General features: G+C 38.5%; 1 protein-coding gene across 2 annotated transcripts in view; it reads right to left on the bottom strand.

The window, feature by feature from the left end:
- LOC126189817 (matrix metalloproteinase-2-like) overlaps positions 1-22,931 on the bottom strand; it is a 121,117-nt gene that overhangs the window by 76,876 nt on the left and 21,310 nt on the right. Inside the window, exons 2-4 of one of the 2 annotated variants that reach the window (XM_049930973.1) lie at positions 8,490-8,638; positions 7,988-8,100; positions 442-603 (exon numbers count right to left, since the gene is read on the bottom strand). In XM_049930973.1, the coding sequence (XP_049786930.1) occupies positions 442-603; positions 7,988-8,100; positions 8,490-8,638 (424 nt within the window). Of the gene's footprint in view, positions 1-441; positions 604-7,987; positions 8,101-8,489; positions 8,643-22,931 lie in introns of both variants that reach the window. The other variant, XM_049930972.1, reaches the window with a different exon arrangement.

A 22,931-nucleotide genomic window follows, 5' to 3' on the forward strand; every position in this document is an offset into this window, starting at 1 on the left:
CAGAGATCATTTCTGATCTTTCATTAACATTAATAAAAAGTATGTTAAATTTTTAAGGGCACCAAATGAAAGTTTCTGTTAATATGTAAGACACAACAAAAGTAGTACTTAGTTTCCACTGAAATTTCTACAATTATTTAGTGTTGTGTAAAATGTACCTTCATCTTATGTAAACATGATGGTTCAGTAATGAGTGACTGAAATATATGGCAGAAACTGACAATTCTTATAGTCTGCTCTACTGAAAGCTAAAATAAATTTTTCAGGTAATAAGTAGATCATACCAAGACTTACTGACAGTATATTTTTCCCATTGTCTTATGTTTTTACCCTAAATAGTCCTCCTGGTTCAAATGAACAAATCTCCAGTCATGCATATAGTTTTTAGCAGCATTTTTCTCTTTACACTCGCGCAAACAAAATTATATACTTATTACTTACGGATCACCATGAGGTCCTCGACCAAAAGCAATGATAATATCAGCTGCAGGATCTGCTATGAGTGAGAAGTTTAGTCTTGCATATCCTGCCCATGTGCTAAATGCTCGCTGAACTTGTTCAACAACTGCTTCTTCACCAATCTTAGGAGACCAGTTGGCTATACTATTTGGAAATAAAAGAGTAAAATAAGCTTTTGTATTATGAAATAAATTACTTTTTCAATATAACATATTAAAACTTAGAAATTACTATAAATTAAAAATCTTCAAGCAGGAGTTTTCCCTCAAACATTGTGATATACAAACCATACATTTGAAATGTATCAGTACTTTCTTTCACCCTACCTCATTTTGGTTCTGTTTATATTTAGTTATCACTACACCTGAGCAGCTTGGGGGGAGAATGTATGAGAAGCCTGATAATCAATGAAATATGAAAACACCAAACTAATTTCAAAACAAAAACAATAGTGGCAATAAAGGTGGATCCTCTCCCACTCTCTTTAACTGTCTACCTGAACAGGGAATGGTGACAAGAAATGAAGGCAGTGGGTGGAATATGACTGAGATGCAAGAAAAAAGCAATATTGGTAGACTGTCTTAGCATTCACAGGTGATACTATGATATTGTTGGAACCATTAGAAGAGGTGGTTAACCAAATGATGCAACTCTGAAGATTAAGAACTAAAAAAAGCATACAGATCTTTATCAAGAACACACAGTCTTTTATGATGAACATCAAAGCAGCTCCTAGATCGATAACAATAAAAGGAGAGAAAATTAAGAAGGTGGAGAGACTGAGGTACCTAACAGAACTGATAGAAACTGGTCTGACAGAAATAGAAGCTATAGGAGTACCAATAAACAGAATGAATTTAGCATACAAACTTATTATGAATATCTACAATAAGAAGAATATTTCAGCCAATGTAAAACTGAGACATTGCCAGACCTTGTTCTACCCTGAACCCATATACACAGCAGAAATTCTGGATCTAGTAACAATAGGAGTACTTACGTGGCAAGAACTTGTAGAATGAAGGAATCTCAGGAGGATACTGGGACCCCAAACAACAGGAAATGATCAGTATACAGGACAGGTGGATCAAGAACTGCATACCTATATAGACAGAATCTCGGATACTATCAAAAAAAGGAGCATGGTCTGTGGACACATCAGATATGAAATACAGTTTCGTGAGAACTAGAGATCCAAAGTATACCAGCTCCAAGAGGTACAAAAGGACTTGGGAGATATGGGAATACAGGATTCAAGAGATTTACAACAGATTGATTTACAGATAATAAATTCAAGCTGTCACTGTTTTCAGGGCAGAATTAGACCTAGGACGAAATCATTATGGAAAGAAGAGCAAAGGAAATTGTGAATTATGAGAATGAAAGAATACTGGACAAGCATAAAGACCAGAAGAAACAAAGTGGATCTGAATTAATGTGGCCCTCAGATAAACAAAATGAAAAGAAGAAGTAGCAACTTCATAACCAGAGGAAAAACAGAAACACTATTAAAAGAAGTAGAAGCAATAGCATGAGCATCAGTGCTAACCAAAAATTCACTAGTTATAGAAATGGCCAAAAAAAAGTAAGATGTCATTGTAAACAACAGTGGATAGCTAAATGAATGAGAATAAATCCATACCTCTTCATCATCCAAATAATTTTTTAGACAAAGTCAAGAAAAATGAGAATTCTTCAAGTAAAGTATAACTATCACACAAAGTGGAAGTTGTAAGACTACAAACAGAGGAGCTAAAAACCACAACCACACACAACAGATGCTACTCAACGAACAGAGACAGTTCCATCAACACCATTAGACACACTACAGTCTGCAAGAACAACAGAAGAAGTTAACAGAAGGACCACTAAATCAGAAAAGCCACAGGTCTTAAAGATTTTTAGTACCCTTCCTTAACAATAATTCAAATTTAGCTCATGTAAGAGAATGAACCAGTTCCTCTTCCAAAGATTTAAAACTTGCAAGCAACCTATTCCCCATTAAAAGTGTCTGCAGGCAGGAGAAACATTGACTAAAAGCAGTGCATCCATACAAATACTTTAAAAAATTGGAGGTTTTTTTTTCAGAAATCTTCAAAGATATGAGACAAAAGTTTATGCCCACAAATATCCTTATAAAACCACACAGAAACTCTAGATCTGCTTTGTGTAGCTGAGAATTGTTTTAAAAACAATTAAGTTGCTTATTTTTCTCTTGCAGGTTACACTACATTGATCATTTCTGTTGAACTAATGCAAAGTGACATGGCTGTCTAATTCTTGCCAGAGACAGAGAATGTAGTCCCATGCTTAAAATCAAATGACTGATCTATAAACAAAAAAATGTTGAACATGGCATTAGAGATTAAATTAATGAAGTTATCAGATATATTCTTCGCTGCCTCCCTCTGAAGGGCAATGTTACTTTCTAAACATTGTGGACAGATTTACATGTTAGCCGGAGGCGATTCCAGCTGATAATATCTCCAATGAAACTCTAGTGACTGCATTTGTGTCACAGTGGGTTGCATGTTTTCGATGCCTGCTAAATATAATTATGGATAAAGGGCAGTAATTCAAATCTGATTTTTTTATCGAACTGAGCAGCTTCTGTGGAACAGTTCACCTTTGTAGTGTGAACTACCATTGTGGAATTACCATTGTGCCTGCAATGGCATGGCAGAATGGTGGCACCGTTCCCTTAAGACAGCTGTGATGTGCCATGAGACAAACTGGACATCAGCCTTGCCACTAGTTCTGCTGGAGCTTTGGACAATGTGCAAGCCAGAACTGTGTCACCAACTGCATTAGTATATGGTGAAACCTTAAACCTGCTGGGTGAATTTGTTGGTTTGAATGCTGCATCAAAAGGGCAGCACAGACTCTCCACATTTCATTGATGAAATAAGAGAGAGAATCTCACATATCCACCCGCGACCAGCATCCCAACATGGTAAGCACCAGACTTTTGTGCACAATGAATTAAATAGATGTACACATTTGAGGCTATGTAGGGCCGGAGTTAAACTAGCGTTAACACCTCTGTATGCAGGCCCTAACTGTTCTGTCATGAGATATGACAAAACATTCGAGATCATGGTCAATGAAAATGAAATACCATCTCAATTGACTGTGTTAAGCCCGTGTTTGTTGTAGAAGAACCCATTGGTATCCACTCCTGTCCTCCCAACCCACACCCCTTGTCTGTTGCAGAGCAGCAAACTCCAAACCCTCAACAATGATGTCTGCTCACAAGATGTGCTCTGGTCACAATGTGCGCTTCCCAGCAAAGTACATGGACGATTCCTAGGGCGATGCATAGGATGACACTCTGCTCTCTCATGGGGGGCTGTGTAGAAACTGCAGGAGGCCGTGACTGGCTCATGCCTGACAGCTAGAGATCAGCCAATTGCAAAATGTCAGCTGAGTTGGTGCATAAGCCACAAGGAGTGCTGGCAATTGACTGCTCTTTGTTGAGACACAGACATTCCACAAAGTGAACTTTTCTTTCCTTCTTACATTTTTACTTTTGCCGAGGTGTTGATGGAGACTATCTTTAATACTGCTTGTGGTTTATCGAACATTATTTTTTCTTCTGCTGTGTTTACTATGTGTCATTAAAAATAAAGTGTTGAGTTCAACTGTGTCTGCAGATAGGGACATTGAGAGATATAAGGCAAGACAGTTAAACACTGTGCTCAGAGGAAGGATTATGATTATGATGAAACATACACTTTTTTGTGCCAAATCAATGTCAAAAAGGCCTTTGAAATTACCTCAAGGTGTTGCAGGTCAAAAGAATGAAATCTTAAAATTAAAAAAGGCTTTTTATGGACTGAAGCAGGTTCCTCATATGCAGAATGGAACACTTGATAGTTTCATCAAAAGTATTGGACTTAAACAGTCAAATGTTGACATTTGTTTGTATAAGGGTAATTTGGAAGCTGGTGGAGTGTACCTTACAAGATTAAAAGAGATTTGGAAAATCAGTTTTTCATGCATGATATGGGAGAATTGAAATTCTTTTTGTCACTGATTTCAAACAATTAGATGATGACTCAAACTACATATTTGCAAAAACTACTGGAACATTTTTACTTAAATGGTTGTAACCCACTTAAGACACTAAAGAAGACCAAAGTCACAGTGGAAAGCAGACCAGAGCTAAATAATTATGAAGATTACTTATGTGAATCTAAACTGTTTTGTTAGTTGATAGGTTATTTGATGTACAAATATAGTAGTAAATTATTTCAGCAGAAACCAAAGCAAACCAACTAAGATCAATTGGAAGGTACTTAGAAGAGTGTGGGAGAGTGGGAGTTGAAGTGATTCTTTGCCATATAGATACAGATTTTGGCAGCTGAGAAGATAAGAAGCACTTCATCAGGATTCCTTCTGCAAGTGTATAGAAACACAGTTTGTTGGACTACAAAATGTTAAAGCTGAGTCTCCTTATCTTCAACTAAAGCTGAATATGTAGCCATGGCCACAGCACCAAGTGAACTTCTATGGTTAGTTCAGCTGTTGACATACATGAATCTCAACTACCTAATGAGAATTCTTGAAGACAGTCAACCTTATATTCATTTGCTTCAAACATGGGAGTGTTGAAGAATGAAACACATTGATATTAAATGAAATATGATAAGAGACTAGGTGAGCAAATGAACTATTGGTATATGTTATATAAATACAAAAGAGCAGCTGGTTGACATTTTGACTAAGCCATAACCCAGTTAAAAAATTGAAAAGTTGTGAGATCAATGAAATGTTATCAGGGTGGGTTGAGAGTTGTTTAAATTGAGAAGGAGTGTTGAGGGCTGCAATTCAAATATGTCAAATGAACTGCTTTTTTTCAGTATGTTTCTTTTCCTTTTTTATGGCAACACAGTGCTACTATCTTTTATTTTGTTGATGATGTGTGCCAAATGTTACAGTTTTCTTGTGCTTATTCAGAAAACAATAAAATTTATCTGAAGTTCAACAAATAAATTGTTATTATTACAAGCAAACTGATAACTCATGTGCTTGACGAATGGCAACAGCTTTCTAAATCTATCACATATCCACATACAACAACACATAACTTGATTTTTGGTATCAATAAAAATCTAAACTAATCAAATATATACGATATTATGCAGAGAACCTATGGGACAGTCACATACTGCACTAATTTGTAAAGATATTGGCCATCACTTCACAAAGCTCTTGACAGAACTGACTGTTATGATCAATTTGTTTAACAGTATTGCAGATTGTTACATTTTTTACATAAGAGGAGGCAAAGCAGTTAATGCATAGGATTATTGTCAGTATGGTTATGGTTTAGATATTTGTTGCATTTTACATTGTGGAAGACTGGATTTGAAGTTACCAGCAAAACGGAATCGGTAATTGTAAAGAAATTGTGAATTTATTTACTGCATCTGAAAGCACTAAATTGAAAGATATGGACAAATATTCTCAGGTTATTATTTTATGATTAAGTATATAGGACCTTTGATTTATGGGAGATAGGTAGAAATGTTATTTTTTTCTAATGACATACAGTTAACTAAAGGCATGTTGGAATATGTCTTGGTTGATGTACCAGTTAAATCACTTGGTAATCAAACTATAATTAGCATTTTTTTCATAAATCAGATAATTTTCTATAGAAATAACTATGTGGTTAGGGTAGGTGGGACAATCATTTCAATTTGAAACTGCAGGAAAATCTAACCCTCATTGACCGCATTATTAGAAAAACTGCTTTACCCCCACCTACCCTATATTACAAGTTTGATACTGAGTAAAATGTCAGATACTTCTCAAAAGTCAAGAACTGCTACATCTACCCAACCACCTTGGTCCATGGCTTTCAGGATGTCAACTGAGAGAAGCGCAAGCTGGGGTGTACATGACCAGTGTTTTCAGAATCCTTACTGGTTGGGTTCGAGGAGATCAGTTTGTTCAAAGTATCTAACTGTGTCTGAGCTCATAAATGTTCAAATATTCTACAAGATATGGATGTCAAAGATACTGAATGATAGTTTTGTGGGTAACTTCTGGGATAAACCTTGTAGTTGGGTGTAAATGTGCCTTCCTCCAGCTATTGGGCACAGTTTTTGTTTGAGTTATCTATGGTATATTATGGCTAAAAGAGTGACTAACTCAGCTATAGAAGATTCTGCTAGAGATTCCATTGCATCATTGAGCTATGTTCAGTTGTAATGATTACAGCTGTTTCTCAGAGCCACAGAGATAACTCTTTGCACTGGTGCTCCATCTCTAATGACCACAGGGGACCTTAAATCCTAATCTGATGGCTTCATATATTGCCATTCTGACATTCAAATGTGTTGCATTAGGCATCTATCTATACTTCTATGCAATGTTTCACATCTGTTCTGCAGTTGTGGCTATTTCTTTTGTGTATGATCATAATTTGTTGAAGACTTTTGTGCCAGAATATAAAAAGTGAGAACAAAAGTCACACCTGAAGTCAAAGTCTACATACAAAATATTTTTGTGCCTCGCACTGTGATTCTGCACCTACATATAATGTGCATAAGTCACTTAACAATGCATGGCAGAGGATACATTGCACCAGTATTAGACAATCTTCCTTTCATTTGAGTAAAATACACAAAAAAAAGTAAATAAATAAAATTAAATTAAATTTTAAAAAACCTTCATTTTGCTGGCTGGACACACAATACCAGGATTCCAATTTGGCAGATGGACTAGGGAGGAGTGAGTGTTGTGTGGGGAGGGTGGGTAGGAAAGAGAGAGGCAGGAGGCAGAAGAGGGTTGGAGGTGAGTAGCTAGTGGCTTGGAGGGAGGCATCAGGTTTGAGGGCTAGGAATGCAGGGAGGATGGGTAGCAGATGCACAGGATAGGCATGTGATACATGAGTACTAGAACTGTTGGGGTGCATCAGATGATTAAGGTGATATGGCGATGTGGACTGGGAAGGGGTGACAGGACAGAGGTAGGGGAAATTGTTTGGTACAGGGTGTTGGAACAGTGGTTTAATGGAGATTCAGGCCAGGAGGCTTAGGGAGGACAATGATATGTTGCAATGATATCTCCCATTTATAGTTCATAAAAGCTGGTGGTGCAGGGGAGGACCCAGATGGCCTGAGTTATGAAGCAGCCACTGAACTCAAATATGCTGTGCCCAACTGTGTGTTGTGTCACTGGACAGACAACTTTGTCCTTGGGCACAGCTTGGCAGTTGCCATTCATTCCAGGGGACAAATAGTAGGTTGTCATATCAATGTGAAAAACTGCAGTGATTGCAGCAGAGTTTTATATAATATGGCTGCTTTCACAGGTGTTCCTGCTACTGATGGGATAGGATAAGCCTGTGGCAGGATTGGAGTATGAAGTGCTGGGTGGATGGACTGATCAGGTTTTGCACCTGGGTCTTCTACAGGGATCATATTGTCAGATATGCCTTCTTCCCACACATTGTTACAAAATATAAATGAAAAAGAAATACAACAAATATATGTGAGGGAAAAACAAGAAGACTTACAAGTAGGTAATATGTCTTTTCTTCCAGCCATCAGATCCCACAATATATCTCTTGCTCCTTGTCCTGTTGGTATGCTTGATGTCAGGAACTCCACATCTTGGGGATTTCATTAACTGATAAAATACAACACTACAGTTAGCATAAGACTAAATGACAGAACAAAAGCAGTATCTGTATGTGACCTATAAAGCTGAAGGTTAATTTCATATTTTAGGAGTCAACCAGAAAATGTGAAATAGGATGTTATGAATTGCATAAAACCAGATATTGGTCAGGATATATAGTTCATCCGCTTTTGTTGTTAGTAGTATAGCATAGGTTTTTATTTTCAGGTACCATAGTCCTTAGGTCTATTTTAATTCTTTGCTGTCTGTAAGATAAAATTATTATAAAAGTTGGTAAATAAATTTCTAATTTTATCACGGTGGTTCATTTATTCTTGAGACAACATACTGATGAAATTTAGTTATTTGTATCACAGTAATACAGTAAGCAACTGTACCTGAAGTGTTGCATTGTCGAGAATGCCTGTTTGGTTAAGAGCCCCAAATCTCTGCACCTGTTTGATGACTTCAACCATGTCTTCATTTTTGTACAGAGACTCAGATACTTGTGAGCTTGGATCCAGATAACCATACTGTTTCATGAAATCTAGCTGAAAACAATATTGGGATTAGATAAAGGAAGAAGAATAAAATAGTTGCCTCAACTTCTATCATTTAAAGAAAAAATGTTACTGAAAGTCACTATGAAATTCAAAACACGAAATAATGTTTATTGATTTAATGAAACATTTTACTGACAGCTGAAATGAAAACTAAAATATTATTATGGCATTAATTATATTCTTCTTGTATGAACAGATAATTATTTCAGTGGCAAAATGTAGAAGTTTATGGGATAAGACTAAATTGGATGAACAAAACTGAACATAAAATGAAAGCATAGCAAATATGCTTATTCAATATCCAGTGTGCATATTTTCTTGATCTTTATAAATTATCTTCATAAATACAAAATGAAAAACAGTTTTGGCTGTTCTAAAACAAGATTTTTTCTTACAGCATAGAAATATTAATTAAAGACCTGAACTCTTTTATAGCAGGAACTGGCAAGATAACAAAAGAACCATTAAATTCTAAACCTTAATCTTACAAAAACACATGTTAATAATAGAAGGAGTAAAGGTAATAATTCACTGTATACTAGTGACTATTCGAAATGATCTCAAATTGAACAACCAGATTACACAAGTAAGGGGTAAGGCAAACCCTACATTCCAGTTTATTGGCAGAATCCTGAAGTGATGCAGTCCTTCAACAAATGAAATTGCTTACAATACTTTAGTTCGTCCAGTCTTAGAGTATTGTTTGTCTGTATGGGACCCTTACCAGTTGGGTCTGATTCAAGAGATTGAGAAGGTCCAAAGAAGAGTGGCAAGATTCATGACTGGTTCACTTAGCCATCATGAGAGCATTACAAATCTCATAAAAAGTTGGAAGTGGGCCACTGTTGCAGATAGATGCTGTGCTAAACGGAAGAGGCTGATCACTAAATTCCAAAATCTGATCTTCACCGAGGATGTAGAGCATATATTATTACCACCAACTTTCGAATTGTGCAATGATCACCATTCAAAGATAAAGGAAATTAGAGCTCGTACTGAGGGGTTTAGACAGTCGTTTTTCCCTCATGCGATCCGCGGTTGGAATAGAGGGGGGATATATGACTTAGGTGCAAATAGTTCCCTCCGCCACACACTGATTGGTGGCTAGCGGAGTATGTATGTAGATGTAGATGTAGATGTAGGCATTGAGAGGTGAATAGGAAACTAAGCAAGACTGAAATCATTGATAAGCTTTTGGACAACGTTCTTCTTTGGGAATAATAGACTAACAAAAACACTTACACATTCAAACACATTGTTCCCTTTAATGTTAAACAGCACTTTGGAGAAATAATGTGTCCCTCTAGGCTTCTTACTTGTGAATGATATGAATAAGAACTATAAGACAAGTTGTTATAGAGGACACACATATAGTGCGGATTTGATATTTTATTTGCATGTGGAGAACCATGCCAAGGGGTAGCAGATGAGTTCAACACAGGACACCACTCACAGTAATTCAGTGAGAGGAAGTACCTGCACTGACAATAATATATAAGCTCCTACCATCACCGGCCTACAGTGAAGAAGTGCAACATTCTTGGAGGAATGTATATGGAGGCTTTGTGCTGTGGCCTTCTCCACCAGACATCAGCAACCAAACTGACAGCCTGTAGCCATGGGTTGCCTGCTTCATAGGCACACCGAAGTGCTACACAACTGACAGGCAATATTGATGAATGGCCACAACAACAACAACAACAACAACAACAACACCCCAGCAAAAACACCAGCGGCCACCAGGGGCCACTACCGGCCCACATAAACATAAGGAAGAGGTCGCTGCAGATCCTGGAACTATTTTCACACATCAAACCACATGATGGAAAATAGTTCCGAGGTACTCATCCACTGAACTGCTATAAAGGCCGGCACTCGGCCACACATCGGCAGTTCATTGACCACCAGCAGACATGGATAGCAGCCCGGCTTGGATCTTCTCGCTGATCTCTGGATTAGGCTTGGTATATCAGTGAAGTCTCTGGCGGAGACTAGTAGGAAATTATTTCAGTTGTTTTCTATATTATTCTTGTATGTAGTTGTGATTCAAAGATGGATCACTGTTTTGTATTGGTGTTATACTTCCAGAATTTGTTTTGGTTAATTGAACAGTCCAATAAATTGTTTACGGACTTTGATTGTTAGTTTCTTCTGCTTATGCAGACATATCAATTTGTGTTGGGCATTCTGATTTGACAATTACTGCTACCTAGAGGATATTCTATATATTCGGGGCAATACATGGATTGGATATATAATCTGCATATTTATGCAACGCCCATATAGTACTAGGGACAGAAAATTGGCTGAAACCAGACGTAAACAGTAACGAAATGCTAAACTCAGATTGGAATGTATACCACAGAGACAGGGTGAACAGTGAAGGGGGAGGCGTGTTTATAGCGGTAAGAAGTGCAATAGTATCGAAGGAAATTGACGGAGATCCGAAATGTGAAATGATTTGGGTGAAGGTCGCGGTTAAAGCAGGCTCAGACATGGTAATTGGATGTCTCTATAGGCCCCCTGGCTCAGCAGCTGTTGTGGCTGAGCACCTGAAGGAAAATTTGGAAAATATTTCGAGTAGATTTCCCCACCATGTTATAGTTCTGGGTGGAGATTTTAATTTGCCGGATATAGAATGGGAGACTCAGACGTTCATAACGGGTGGCAGGGACAAAGAATCCAGTGAAATTTTTTTTAAGTGCTTTATCTGAAAACTACCTTGAGCAGTTAAACAGAGAACCGACTCGTGGCGATAACATATTAGACCTTCTGGTGACAAACAGACCCGAACTATTTGAAAAAGTTAACGCAGAACAGGGAATCAGTGATCATAAAGCGGTTACGGCATCGATGATTTCAGCCGTAAATAGGAATATTAAAAAGGGTAGGAAGATTTTTCTGTTTAGAAAAAGTGACAAAAAGCAGATTTCAGAGTACCTGTTGGCTCAACACAAAAGTTTTGTCTCAAGTACTGATAGTGTTGAGGATCAGTGGACAAAGTTCAAAACCATCGTACAATATGCGTTAGATGAGTATGTGCCAAGCAAGATCGTAAGAGATGGAAAAGAGCCACCGTGGTTCAACAACCGAGTTAGAAAACTGCTGCGGAAGCAAAGGGAACTTCACAGCAAACATAAACATAGCCAAAGCCTTGCAGACAAACAAAAATTACGCGAAGCGAAATGTAGTGTGAAGAGAGCTATGCGAGAGGCGTTCAATGAATTCGAAAGTAAAGTTCTATGTACTGACTTGGCAGAAAATCCTAAGAAATTTTGGTCTTATGTCAAAGCGGTAGGTGGATCAAAACAAAATGTCCAGACACTCTGTGACCAAAATGGTACTGAAACAGAGGATGACAGACTAAAGGCCGAAATACTAAATGTCTTTTTCCAAAGTTGTTTCACAGAGGAAGATTGCACTGTAGTTCCTTCTCTAGATTGTCGCACAGATGACAAAATGGTAGATATCAAAATAGACGACAGAGGGATAGAGAAACAATTAAAATCGCTCAAAAGAGGAAAGGCCTCTGGACCTGATGGGATACCAGTTCAATTTTACACAGAGTACGCGAAGGAACTTGCCCCCCTTCTTGCAGCGGTGTACCGTAGGTCTCTAGAAGAGCGTAGCGTTCCAAAGGATTGGAAAAGGGCACAGGTCATCCCCGTTTTCAAGAAGGGACGTCGAACAGATGTGCAGAACTATAGACCTATATCTCTAACGTCGATCAGTTGTAGAGTTTTGGAACACGTATTGTGTTCGAGTATAATGACTTTTCTGGAGACTAGAAATCTACTCTGTAGGAATCAGCATGGGTTTAGAAAAAGACGGTCATGTGAAACCCAGCTCGCGCTATTCGTCCACGAGACTCAGAGGGCCATAGACACGGGTTCACAGGTAGATGCCGTGTTTCTTGACTTCCGCAAGGCATTCGATACAGTTCCCCACAGTCGTTTATTGAACAAAGTAAGAGCATATGGACTATCAGACCAATTGTGTGATTGGATTGAGGAGTTCCTAGATAACAGGACGCAGCATGTTATTCTCAATGGAGAGAAGTCTTCCGAAGTAAGAGTAATTTCAGGTGTGCCGCAGGGGAGTGTCATAGGACCGTTGCTATTCACAATATACATAAATGACCTGGTGGATGACATCGGAAGTTCACTGAGGCTTTTTGCAGATGATGCTGTGGTGTATCAAGAGGTTGTAACAATGGAAAATTGTACTGAAATGCAGGAGGATCTGCAGCGAATTGACGCATGGTGCAGGGAATGGCAACTGAATCTCAATGTAGACAAGTGTAATGTGCTGCGAATACACAGAAAGATAGATCCTTTATCATTTAGCTACAAAATAGCAGGTCAGCAACTGGAAGCAGTTAATACCATAAATTATCTGGGAGTACGCATTAGGAGTGATTTAAAATGGAATGATCATATAATGTTGATTGTCGGTAAAGCAGAAGAATCCTAAGGAAATGCAATCCGAAAACAAAGGAAGTAGGTTACAGTACGCTTGTTCGCCCACTGCTTGAATACTGCTCAGCAGTGTGGGATCCGTACCAGATAGGGTTGATACAAGACATAGAGAAGATCCAACGGAGAGCAGCGCGCTTCGTTACAGGATCATTTAGTAATCGCGAAAGCGTTACGGAGATGATAGATAAACTCCAGTGGAAGACTCTGCAGGAGAGACGCTCAGTAGCTCGGTACGGGCTTTTGTCAAAGTTTCGAGAACATACCTTCACCGAAGAGTCAAGCAGTATATTGCTCCCTCCTACGTATATCTCGCGAAGAGACCATGAGGATAAAATCAAAGAGATTAGAGCCCACACAGAGGCATACCGACAATCCTTCTTTCCACGAACAATACGAGACTGGAATAGAAGGGAGAACCGATAGAGGTACTGAAGGTACCCTCCGCCACACACCGTCAGGCGGCTTGCGGAGTATGGATGTAGATGTAGATGTAGATGAAAGTAGAAGTTGCAATGTTGAATTTTCTTCCAACAAGCTGAATGCATGATTATTTCGGGTTGCACCATCATTCTCAAACAGAAGTAATCAATTATCATTCTGTAGGTACAAAATTGACATCCATATTTTATCTAACTTAAAACTTCAACCTCATCCTTTCCTGTTAAAATTATTATGATCTTCATGTATTTTTATGGTTTCTCTACAAATGAAAAAATACATTGTCATTATTAAAATGCTCATCTCACTGAATTTTACTTTATGGTTGCCATCTTGGGAGACATGTTTTGCTAAGGCTGATTTACCACTATGTCCTAAATTTCAGTTCCTCTTGTGTTCAGCTAAGTGAGTGTCAGTACTGCTTTCTGTATTACCAACACATACTTGTCCACAACTTCAGCGAATTTTGTATACCGCAGGTGGCACTGGCGAATGCCATGCATTTTTTGCCATTTATAAGCAGTCTTTTATCTGACATGTGAAATAACCAGGTCTACTGCCGGAAGTTTGTGTCACTCTGGCACAATGTTTTGGCCACGTAACTTGTTGCCTTCTTCAGGTGGTGCCTGAGACTGCCGTATTGGAGGATCTTGTCCAGTATTTATGCCCAGAGGGCACTGGGTGCTCTCTTTGCCGTCCGCACCTGCCTGGCGCTGCTCCTCCAATACGGCAGTCTCAGACACCACCTGAAGAAGGCAGTGAGTTACGTGGCTGAAATATTGTGCCAGAGTGACACAAACATCCGGCAGTAGACCCGATTATTCCACATGTCAAGATCTCGCCGGGAAAGCCTGAAGAGTTACAGTCTTTTATCTTCTTGGTGGGTGAAGAATTGTTTCAATTCCATATCTGGCCAACACTGTCCTCTTCTGATACCTTGTTAATAAAAAAGAGGAAAAGTTCCCCTGTTAATGAGTCATTTTTCCTTATTAGTCCTGACTTTATATCTTCTTGCGTGGACTGCTCATGTCACCCACTTACTGTAGTAGCCATTTTTCTTGAAGTCAACTGTAGGCAATTCAGCTCAGGTTATAAATAAACCAGCACACAAATTTTATTAGCCCTGTCCACCTAGGTTTTAATGACCTCCTTTTTTGTCTTGGGCGAGGTTGGATTTCTTGTGGAAATGTCAAACAATGTTGGTAGGTTTCCTATGCAACTTACAGCCCAAAGTAGCATCCACATTTCTGACCATAGATACATGCAGAAAGGTGAGTTGCCCATTACTCTCATTCTCCAATAAAAGTTGAACTTTTAGGTTAATACTACTGAGGTATATCAAGAAGAAATCCATGTCTTCTTTACTATATGTCCATACCACAAATGTGTAATCCACAAAGTAGTACCACTTAGTTAGTCTTTTACTGGCTACCTGCAGTGCTCATTGTATGAAAATCTCCAAAAACAAATTACCAGCAACTGGACTAAGTGGGCTGCCCAAAGCCATCCTGTCGATTTGCTTGAAGACCGCTGTACTGGAAATACCTTGTACTGAGACAGTGTCTAAATAAAGCTACTAAGTCAATCAGAAAAATATCTGCTACATATTAAACACAGGCTGATCAATCCCTAATGCAAACACCTGGCAGGCATTTTTCTGCCCAGCCAGCTGCCAGTTGGTGGCGATGCTGGCTGGTCTGTGAGGCCTTTATTTATGCAAGTAGCATGTGTTTGTTAGACAACATAATACAGTGTATTGAGTGAAAGTATTTCAAATGAAATGTCAAAATACAAGTATTCTATTCAATAAAGAGTATTCAACCATGATTCATACATGTGTACAGAATCAGCAGTGAGGAGATTATTTCAAGAGAAATTCCCTGATGTTCAAGGTCCTAATTAGAAAACAGTTCATTGACTGATGAATAAATTTTCCAAAACAAGAAGTATTCTTGATAGGAAACATACAAAAGCACATACAGTACTTACAGAATGAACTCTTGATAACACTGTGCATGCTCTGGAAAGGTGTTTTAGAAAATCAGTTTGACATCTTTCTCAGCAAATGGGGAATTCTTATGGCTCTGTTCAAATTGCTACAAAATTACTGAAGTTACAGCCCTATAAAACAACTGCAGTGCAAGAACTTAAACTGGGTAACCCTGCAAAAAGTTTCCAGTTCTATGAATGTATTTTGAAAAGGGTCTGTGACAGATAAATTGATCCTCACCTAACTTTCTTTTCGGACGAATCATGGTTCCACCTAAGTGGAAACATTAATTCACAAAATAACCATTATTGGAGTTCTGAAAAGCCTAACATAATACACCACACACCCCTGCATGGTAAAGAAATATAAGTGTGGTTTGCTATTAGTGGAGAGAGAATAACAGGCTCTATTTTTTTTTCAGGAAACAGTTAACAGTGAGAGGTACATGGAAAATATTTTATGTCCTTTTTTGGTCAATTAACCGAGAGAGAATGTGTTTTTGCAGGACTCTGTGACGGCACATACAGCTAACTTCCCATTACAGGAAGTTCATGACATGTTTGAAGATAGAGTTATCACTAACAACATATGGCCTCCTCATTTCTGTGATTTAACTGTGTGTGTGTGGGGGGGGGGGGGGGGGGGGGGTTGCATTAAAGAGAGAGTGTACAGAGCAAACTCACACACTTTATATGAATTTAAAACTACAAATCATTAAGAAAATGGTGCCATTTCTCAGAGGGAGCACCACACCATGACAAGCAATTTCCTAAGCAGGTTTCAGAAATGCTTAAGCAATGAGGGGAGGCAGTTCCAGCACCTCCTTGCTTAGTGTACATTCTCTTCAAGTGTTTATGTTAAGTATGTTAAAAATAACTAACATGACAAATCATACTATATTTACCATGGGCCTCCTGCTGGAACTGCCTCCCCTCATTGCTTAAGCATTTCTGAAACCTGCTTAGGAAATTGCTTATTATGGTGTGCTGCTCCCTCTGAGAAATGGCACAATTTTCTTAATGATTTTTAGTTTTAAATTCATATAAAGTGTGTGAATTTGCTCTGTACACTCTCTCTTTTAATGCAACCCCCCCCCCCCCCCCCCCCTGCCTTCACCAGCTGCTCACACATCGTGAATGTGGTTGCTTTAATCATTGATCGCCCTCTAGCTTCATTCACAGGAATTACCATAAATAGGAATACAATACAAAAACTGACAAGAAGCTTTTAATTTTTCAGGAAAATGTGCTGAGTTCTTAACACAACTATCAGTTCTACCAATGTACACCTGTAGCAATGTCACTAAATATCTGACTATCTTGCAAGTGGGAGACTCAACACACTCACAATTAGTTTCAAAGGAACCTCTAACATGTATTGTCCTGGTAAGCCATACAGTATGGATAGGTAATTGTCTGTCCTACTTTGTTGTTTCTTACTGTCCAAGGACAAAGACACTTCTACCAGTTGATTGGTACTTCTTAAGACTTTTATACCATGAACTTTCTGAAGCTTCTTATAAGTAGTCGGTACTGGAAGGTCATTAATATTCTTGTGATGTTCTTCACTCTCCATCACAGCTGTGGTGCTACCCATGTCAGGAGTAAGCACCAGAATGTTATATCCAACAGCGCTTTCCTTTCCATTTGTGACAAATAATGGTAGGTGGCTTAGGTTTATGTAGTACTCTAGCCGTTTGTATCCAAATTTCATTAGAGGGCTGTGGGATAACAGATGGATTCCTGCCTAGGTATTTGCTCAAATGTCCTCTGTGGAAACATTGTGATGTCATGGCAAAATTACTTCCTTTAGATAGAACTGGACTAGCACCTTCAGTTAATTCCCTACCAGACAAGTTAATAATCATTCAAGAATTGTCAGCAATTAAAACTTCTCATTTGTTCTTCTGTAAGTTGTCAACCTTGCTGTTCTATCTACTAATCAACACCCATGCACTGAGTTCCATGGCTCTGAATGTTAGCCCATTAACCTTTTCCTAATCACAACACTGTATGTCATTACTGATATATAAATGGAGGTGTGAGAGCTTACTGCTAGCTTCCGCCACTTACTGCTAGTTCCCGCCAGTTATCTCAATGTTTAATGGATCTGCTCTTGTAACACTGTTGGTTCTATGTGGCTGCAAATGTGATGAGCTTGAACTGGGAAAACTGTACTCATAATCAACTTCAGCAATTTTAAAACTGTTGAAGTATCCTGGCAACGTAACTGGAAAGTGAGCATACCCAGCTGTTGCGCTTTCTTCTTGTGCAATCCATCCAGTCATAAAACCAATTTTCACATGTCCTCCTCATAGAGGCAGGAAAGTGTTGGCCAAGTATGGGGTTCAAACAATTTTAGACCCACCAATCACATAAAATAATGGTTAAGAATGGTAAAATACGTACATTGTTTGCAGTCACATGGGTATGCAAAATTGCATATAGTTGTAGGCAAGAATATATTGAAACCATAAACAGATGTATTAACACCCAGCAGGCCAGGAACCAACAAAATGAAGATAGCAATGCCAGGGTTGATGCATATTCTGATACATATGTCGCATGTAGAACAAGTATTTTGTAGGTGACTGCCTAATTACGACTTGTCTCCATTACTGTACAATTTAATAATTACCTTTAGACTCGGGTGCATTTCCAGCTTTCAGATTATCATTATTTTATGTAATTCTATTTTGAGAGAAATTTCCAGACTGCTGGTTTTGCATCAGCTGCTCAATTCACATTCCCAAGTTCTCTATTTCACAAACATCAGATGTATAATGTTCATTAATAAAGCAAGATTCAGACCAAATGTTAACAATGGAAGACCCTTATAATTAAAAATCAAATCAATGTTAGCTGAAATTAATCATTAAGTGCACACTCCTGACAGAATTCCATATTGAGAAACATGTTTAACAGTGAATCAGCTCAATAAGTTAAGTGTATTTTCATATTTTGTAGATCTTATTTATGTATATGTATCTATATAAAAGCACAATTTTTATTATAAATTTAATTATAGACATATGAAAACAATAGCATGTGTAGTTGTGATTGTCAAAAATTTGTTTACAAAACAGTGGCAGAGTCCACCTTAGGGGCACTTTTTCAGTAGCAATTTTACAGTGAAATATGTGTTTAGTTCAGTCAGTGTTTTTTCTTGAGTTCAGTCTGCTTTGTGACGTGTCTGTCATGATTGATGCACTTTATGTAATTAATACAAAGGGTCTGCTACTTCTAAAATCCTTTCACACTCTCACTTTCCACTACAGTTAGCCCACTCAAAAATTCACTTTTGATCTTGGCTTGTTCTGATTCTGAACAGTGTTTGTTTCAAAATTTTTTTTCAAATTTGCTGTAAGACATATCCAACTTAAATTAGTACCCTGGTTTTCCCATGACAGTATTTTTCCATCCAGAAACTTCTTTACAAATTTAATTTTAAATTCATCACTCATTTCAGGAATAAAATTACCATAACAGTGGTAAACAAAGCCACCAGGATGGGTTCTACCTACTTGAGGAAAGCTTTTAATAGTTACATTAACCTACTTGCCTTTCGTGGGCAGGAGTTCAAGTCTTGGTCTGGCACACAGTTTTAATCTTCCAGGAAGTTTCAATTTTTTTTGTATCTACAGGCTTGGTACTACTGATAGCAACCTCACCATTTATTTCTCTTCAAAATTGTGTTTAGTTTGAGCTATTTCTTACTTCAAAATTTGATTTTCCTGGTTCACAAAGCTTCTGCCCAACTAAATTCATGCATTCAGGCCAGAAGAAGTGCAATGTCATGCTGATAAGTGGACTTACACTGCCAAGTAAATTTAAGTTGATTTTCTAATCACTGAAGTAACATGACATACCATCTCAATCCACATTTTTTGTCAGGCAGTGCATGTTTCACACCTCAAACTGACAGGTCCCCAATAGGACAACTCTCAGTTTCTCCCTGCTTTTTTCCTGTTATGTTGTCTTCTGTTGTCTTGTGGTCTCATATTTTCTCCCTATGGCCTACCTTTGTTTTCAAATTCTCTATTTACACTTCTGTTCCTATCACTACATTGAATTTTTTTCTGTTTCCTTCTATACTACATTTATTTCTGTAATTTTCTATGTTCCATCTCCCACAAGTTTTACAGTTGCAATATTGGTTTCATACCCCATGTTGATAACCACCAAAACCACCACTGATTAAAATTCTGCCTCCTATTTTTCTCTAATGCTCTGTCCATCTTGACAACATATTTCAAGAATTACTCAGCAAAGTCATCAGATCCATAAACAATCCCCTAGAGCTCTCTTCTTTTAAGAGTGTTTTCAGTGAAAGTACACTAGTGACTTGTTTATGGACTTGATAACTCTACTGATTAATTCTTGGAACATGTTGACAAGATGGACAGAAAATTAGAGAAAAATGGGAGGAAGAATTTTAATCATGGGTGGTTTTGGTGGTTATCAGCATGGGGAATGGAACATCATTGCAACTGGAAAAATTGTGGTAGGAGGAATATAAAAAATTGCAGAAATAAATGTGGACTAGGAGGAAACAGAAGAAATTTGCACTTCAGTGAGAGGAATACAAGTGTAAACAGAGAATTTGAAAACAAAAGGAGGAAATATCAGACCAAAAGGCAACAGAAGATAACACAACAGAGAAAATCCAAGGAGAAACTGAGTCATCCTACTGGGGATCTGTCATTCTGGGTGCAAAATATGAACTGCCTGACAAAAAATGTGAAGCATCAATAAACGGAAGGAGGAAATAAACTGAAACTTCATGGATTGAGAGGGTATATCACGTTACTTCAGTGATAAAATTTATGTGTACTTGGCAGTGTAGGCCCACTTATCAGTATGACATTGCAAACCTCATTGCAAACCTTCTGGCCTGGATTAATGCATTTGGTTGGGCAGGATTTCACAAAACCATTGTATCCCCTCCTAAGGTAACCTGGCCTACAACTGTTGTAACTGGTCCTTGATATCCCAGATATGAGCACTAAGACAGAGTTGATATCCAAGCTGGTACGGCATCTGTTCTGTTGAAATCAGATCCTTGGATCTTTTGGACACAGGAGTAGTTCATCATGACACAGACAACTGATACAGACAAGTGCCGCATGTGGACATGTGTTGTCCTGTTGAAAAATAGTACAATGATACTGTCACATAGGAGGTAAAACATGAGAATGCAAGCCCCATATTGGTATGACTACTGACCAGCTGTCCACCAGGATGAACAGCCACCACCAAACGGTGGCCAAGAGCAAAGTAGACCATCCTGCAGCACAATATGCAGCTGATCAATGGCTATTTCACTACCTGAGCCATCACAATCCTTGCCTCCACCACCAGCTTTTCTAAACTGTGCAGATGGGATTGATCCTTACAACACATTCCCCAATCCCGGACTTATCCCAGCCTCAACCTAGAGTAACCCCTCTTCCCAACAGCTTACACCCCCTCTTTCCTATCATCTCCTCCCCATTCTCATCTCCCACACTGTTTATTTGCAGCCCTGTGCCAAGGCATCTGTCTGTCTGTCCCCATTCCTCTCCTGTTTTGCTCATTTTTTTCCCCCACATCCCTGCGCCACAACCTCCTGATGCACCTGTTGACAGTCTACTCTCTGTACACTCCATCAGATGGCATTTGTCTCACTCCTCACCTGTACACTACTATCCCTTTCCCCTTCTCTGCCCCCTGTATATTGCTGGTTGCTCTCCCACATTATGTTGCATTCCAGTCTGAGATGCTGGAGTTGGCAATTATGTGTGTGTGTGTGTGTGTGTGTGTGTGTGTGTGTGTGTGTGTGTGTGTGTGTGAGACATGCTTGTTAGTGTGTGTGTGTGTGTGTGTGTGTGTGTGTGTTTTTCTCTTTAATGATGAAGGCTGTGGCCGAAAGCTTCAAGTGAGTGTCTTTTAATTGTACCTATCTGCAACATGACGTGTCTTTTTTATGGTAAGTAGCAATGTGTCTTTTCCTACACTGTTGAAACTCCTACAAGGTGTTTCCATTGTTTGATGAAATTTAATATATTTAATAATCAGTGAAGAATTACAGCATAAGAGTGGACAGAGATTCAAAGCACTTTCTTGTCCTTGGCATAGGAAACTGCCCCTAAAGGTGGATGATTCAGCAATGATCAACAGCATGAAGATGCAGAGAGCAATCGAAACCACTGCTTTAAAGACACATAATATGTATCCACAGGATACATGGCCTGTAATTGAAAAAGTGTCATAATGACCTCCCCATTGGCAAAAGATTCTGGAACAGCCCCCATTCAGATCTTCATGAGGGGACTGCCATAGGGAGATGACCATGAGAAATAGATTGAATAACCAACCAAAAGATAACATTCTATGAATTGAGGCATGAAATGTCAGAAACTTGAGCATGGTAGGAAAGCTAGAATATCTGAAAATTGAAATGCAAAGGCTAAATTTAGATATAGTAGGAGTCAGTCAAGTGAAATGAAAAGAAGACAAGGATTTCTGGTCAGGTGAGTATAGGGTAATATCAACAGCATCAGAAAATGATATAATGTCAGTAGGATTCACTATGATTAGGAAGGCAGGGCAAGGAGTGTGTTGCTGTGAACAGTTCAATGATAGGGTTGTTCTTACCAGAACTGACAGCAAACCAACAACCACAATGATAGTTCAGGTGTACATAGTTCAGGTGTACATTGCAAGCTGAAGATGTAGAGATAGAGAAAGTATGTAAGGATATTGAATGGGCAATGCAGTACATGAAGGGAGATGAAGATCTAATATTTATGAGGGACTGGAATGCAGTTGTAAGGAAAGGAGTAGAAGAAATGGTTACAGGAGAATATAGGCTTGGGACAAGGAATGAGACAGAAGAAAGACTAATTGAGAGGTCCGTAATAAATTTCAGATAGTAATAGCGAAAATTCTGTTCAAGAATCACAAGAGGAGGAGGTATACCTTGAAAATGCCAGGAGAAGTGGGAAGATTTCAGTGACATTACACAATGGTCATACAGAAATTCCAAAATCAGATACTGAATTGTAAGGCATGTATCAGAAGCAGATATAGACTAAGATCACAATGTACTAGTGGTAAAGAGTAGTCTGAAGTTTAAGAGACTAGTCAAGAAGAATCAATGTGCACAGAAATAGGATATGGAAGTACTAAGGAACAATGAGATACGCTTGAAGTTCTCTAAGGCTATAGAAACAGCAATAAGGAATACCTCAGCAGGCAGTACAGTTGAAGAGGAATGGACATCTCTAAAAAGGGCAATCACAGAAGTTGAAAAGAAAAACAAAGGTACAAAGAAGGTAACTGTGAAGAAACCATGAGTAACAGAAAAAATATTTCAGTTGATCAATGGAAG

The sequence above is a fragment of the Schistocerca cancellata genome, chromosome 1, assembly GCF_023864275.1.
Source record: "Schistocerca cancellata isolate TAMUIC-IGC-003103 chromosome 1, iqSchCanc2.1, whole genome shotgun sequence".
Taxonomy (NCBI): domain Eukaryota; kingdom Metazoa; phylum Arthropoda; class Insecta; order Orthoptera; family Acrididae; genus Schistocerca; species Schistocerca cancellata.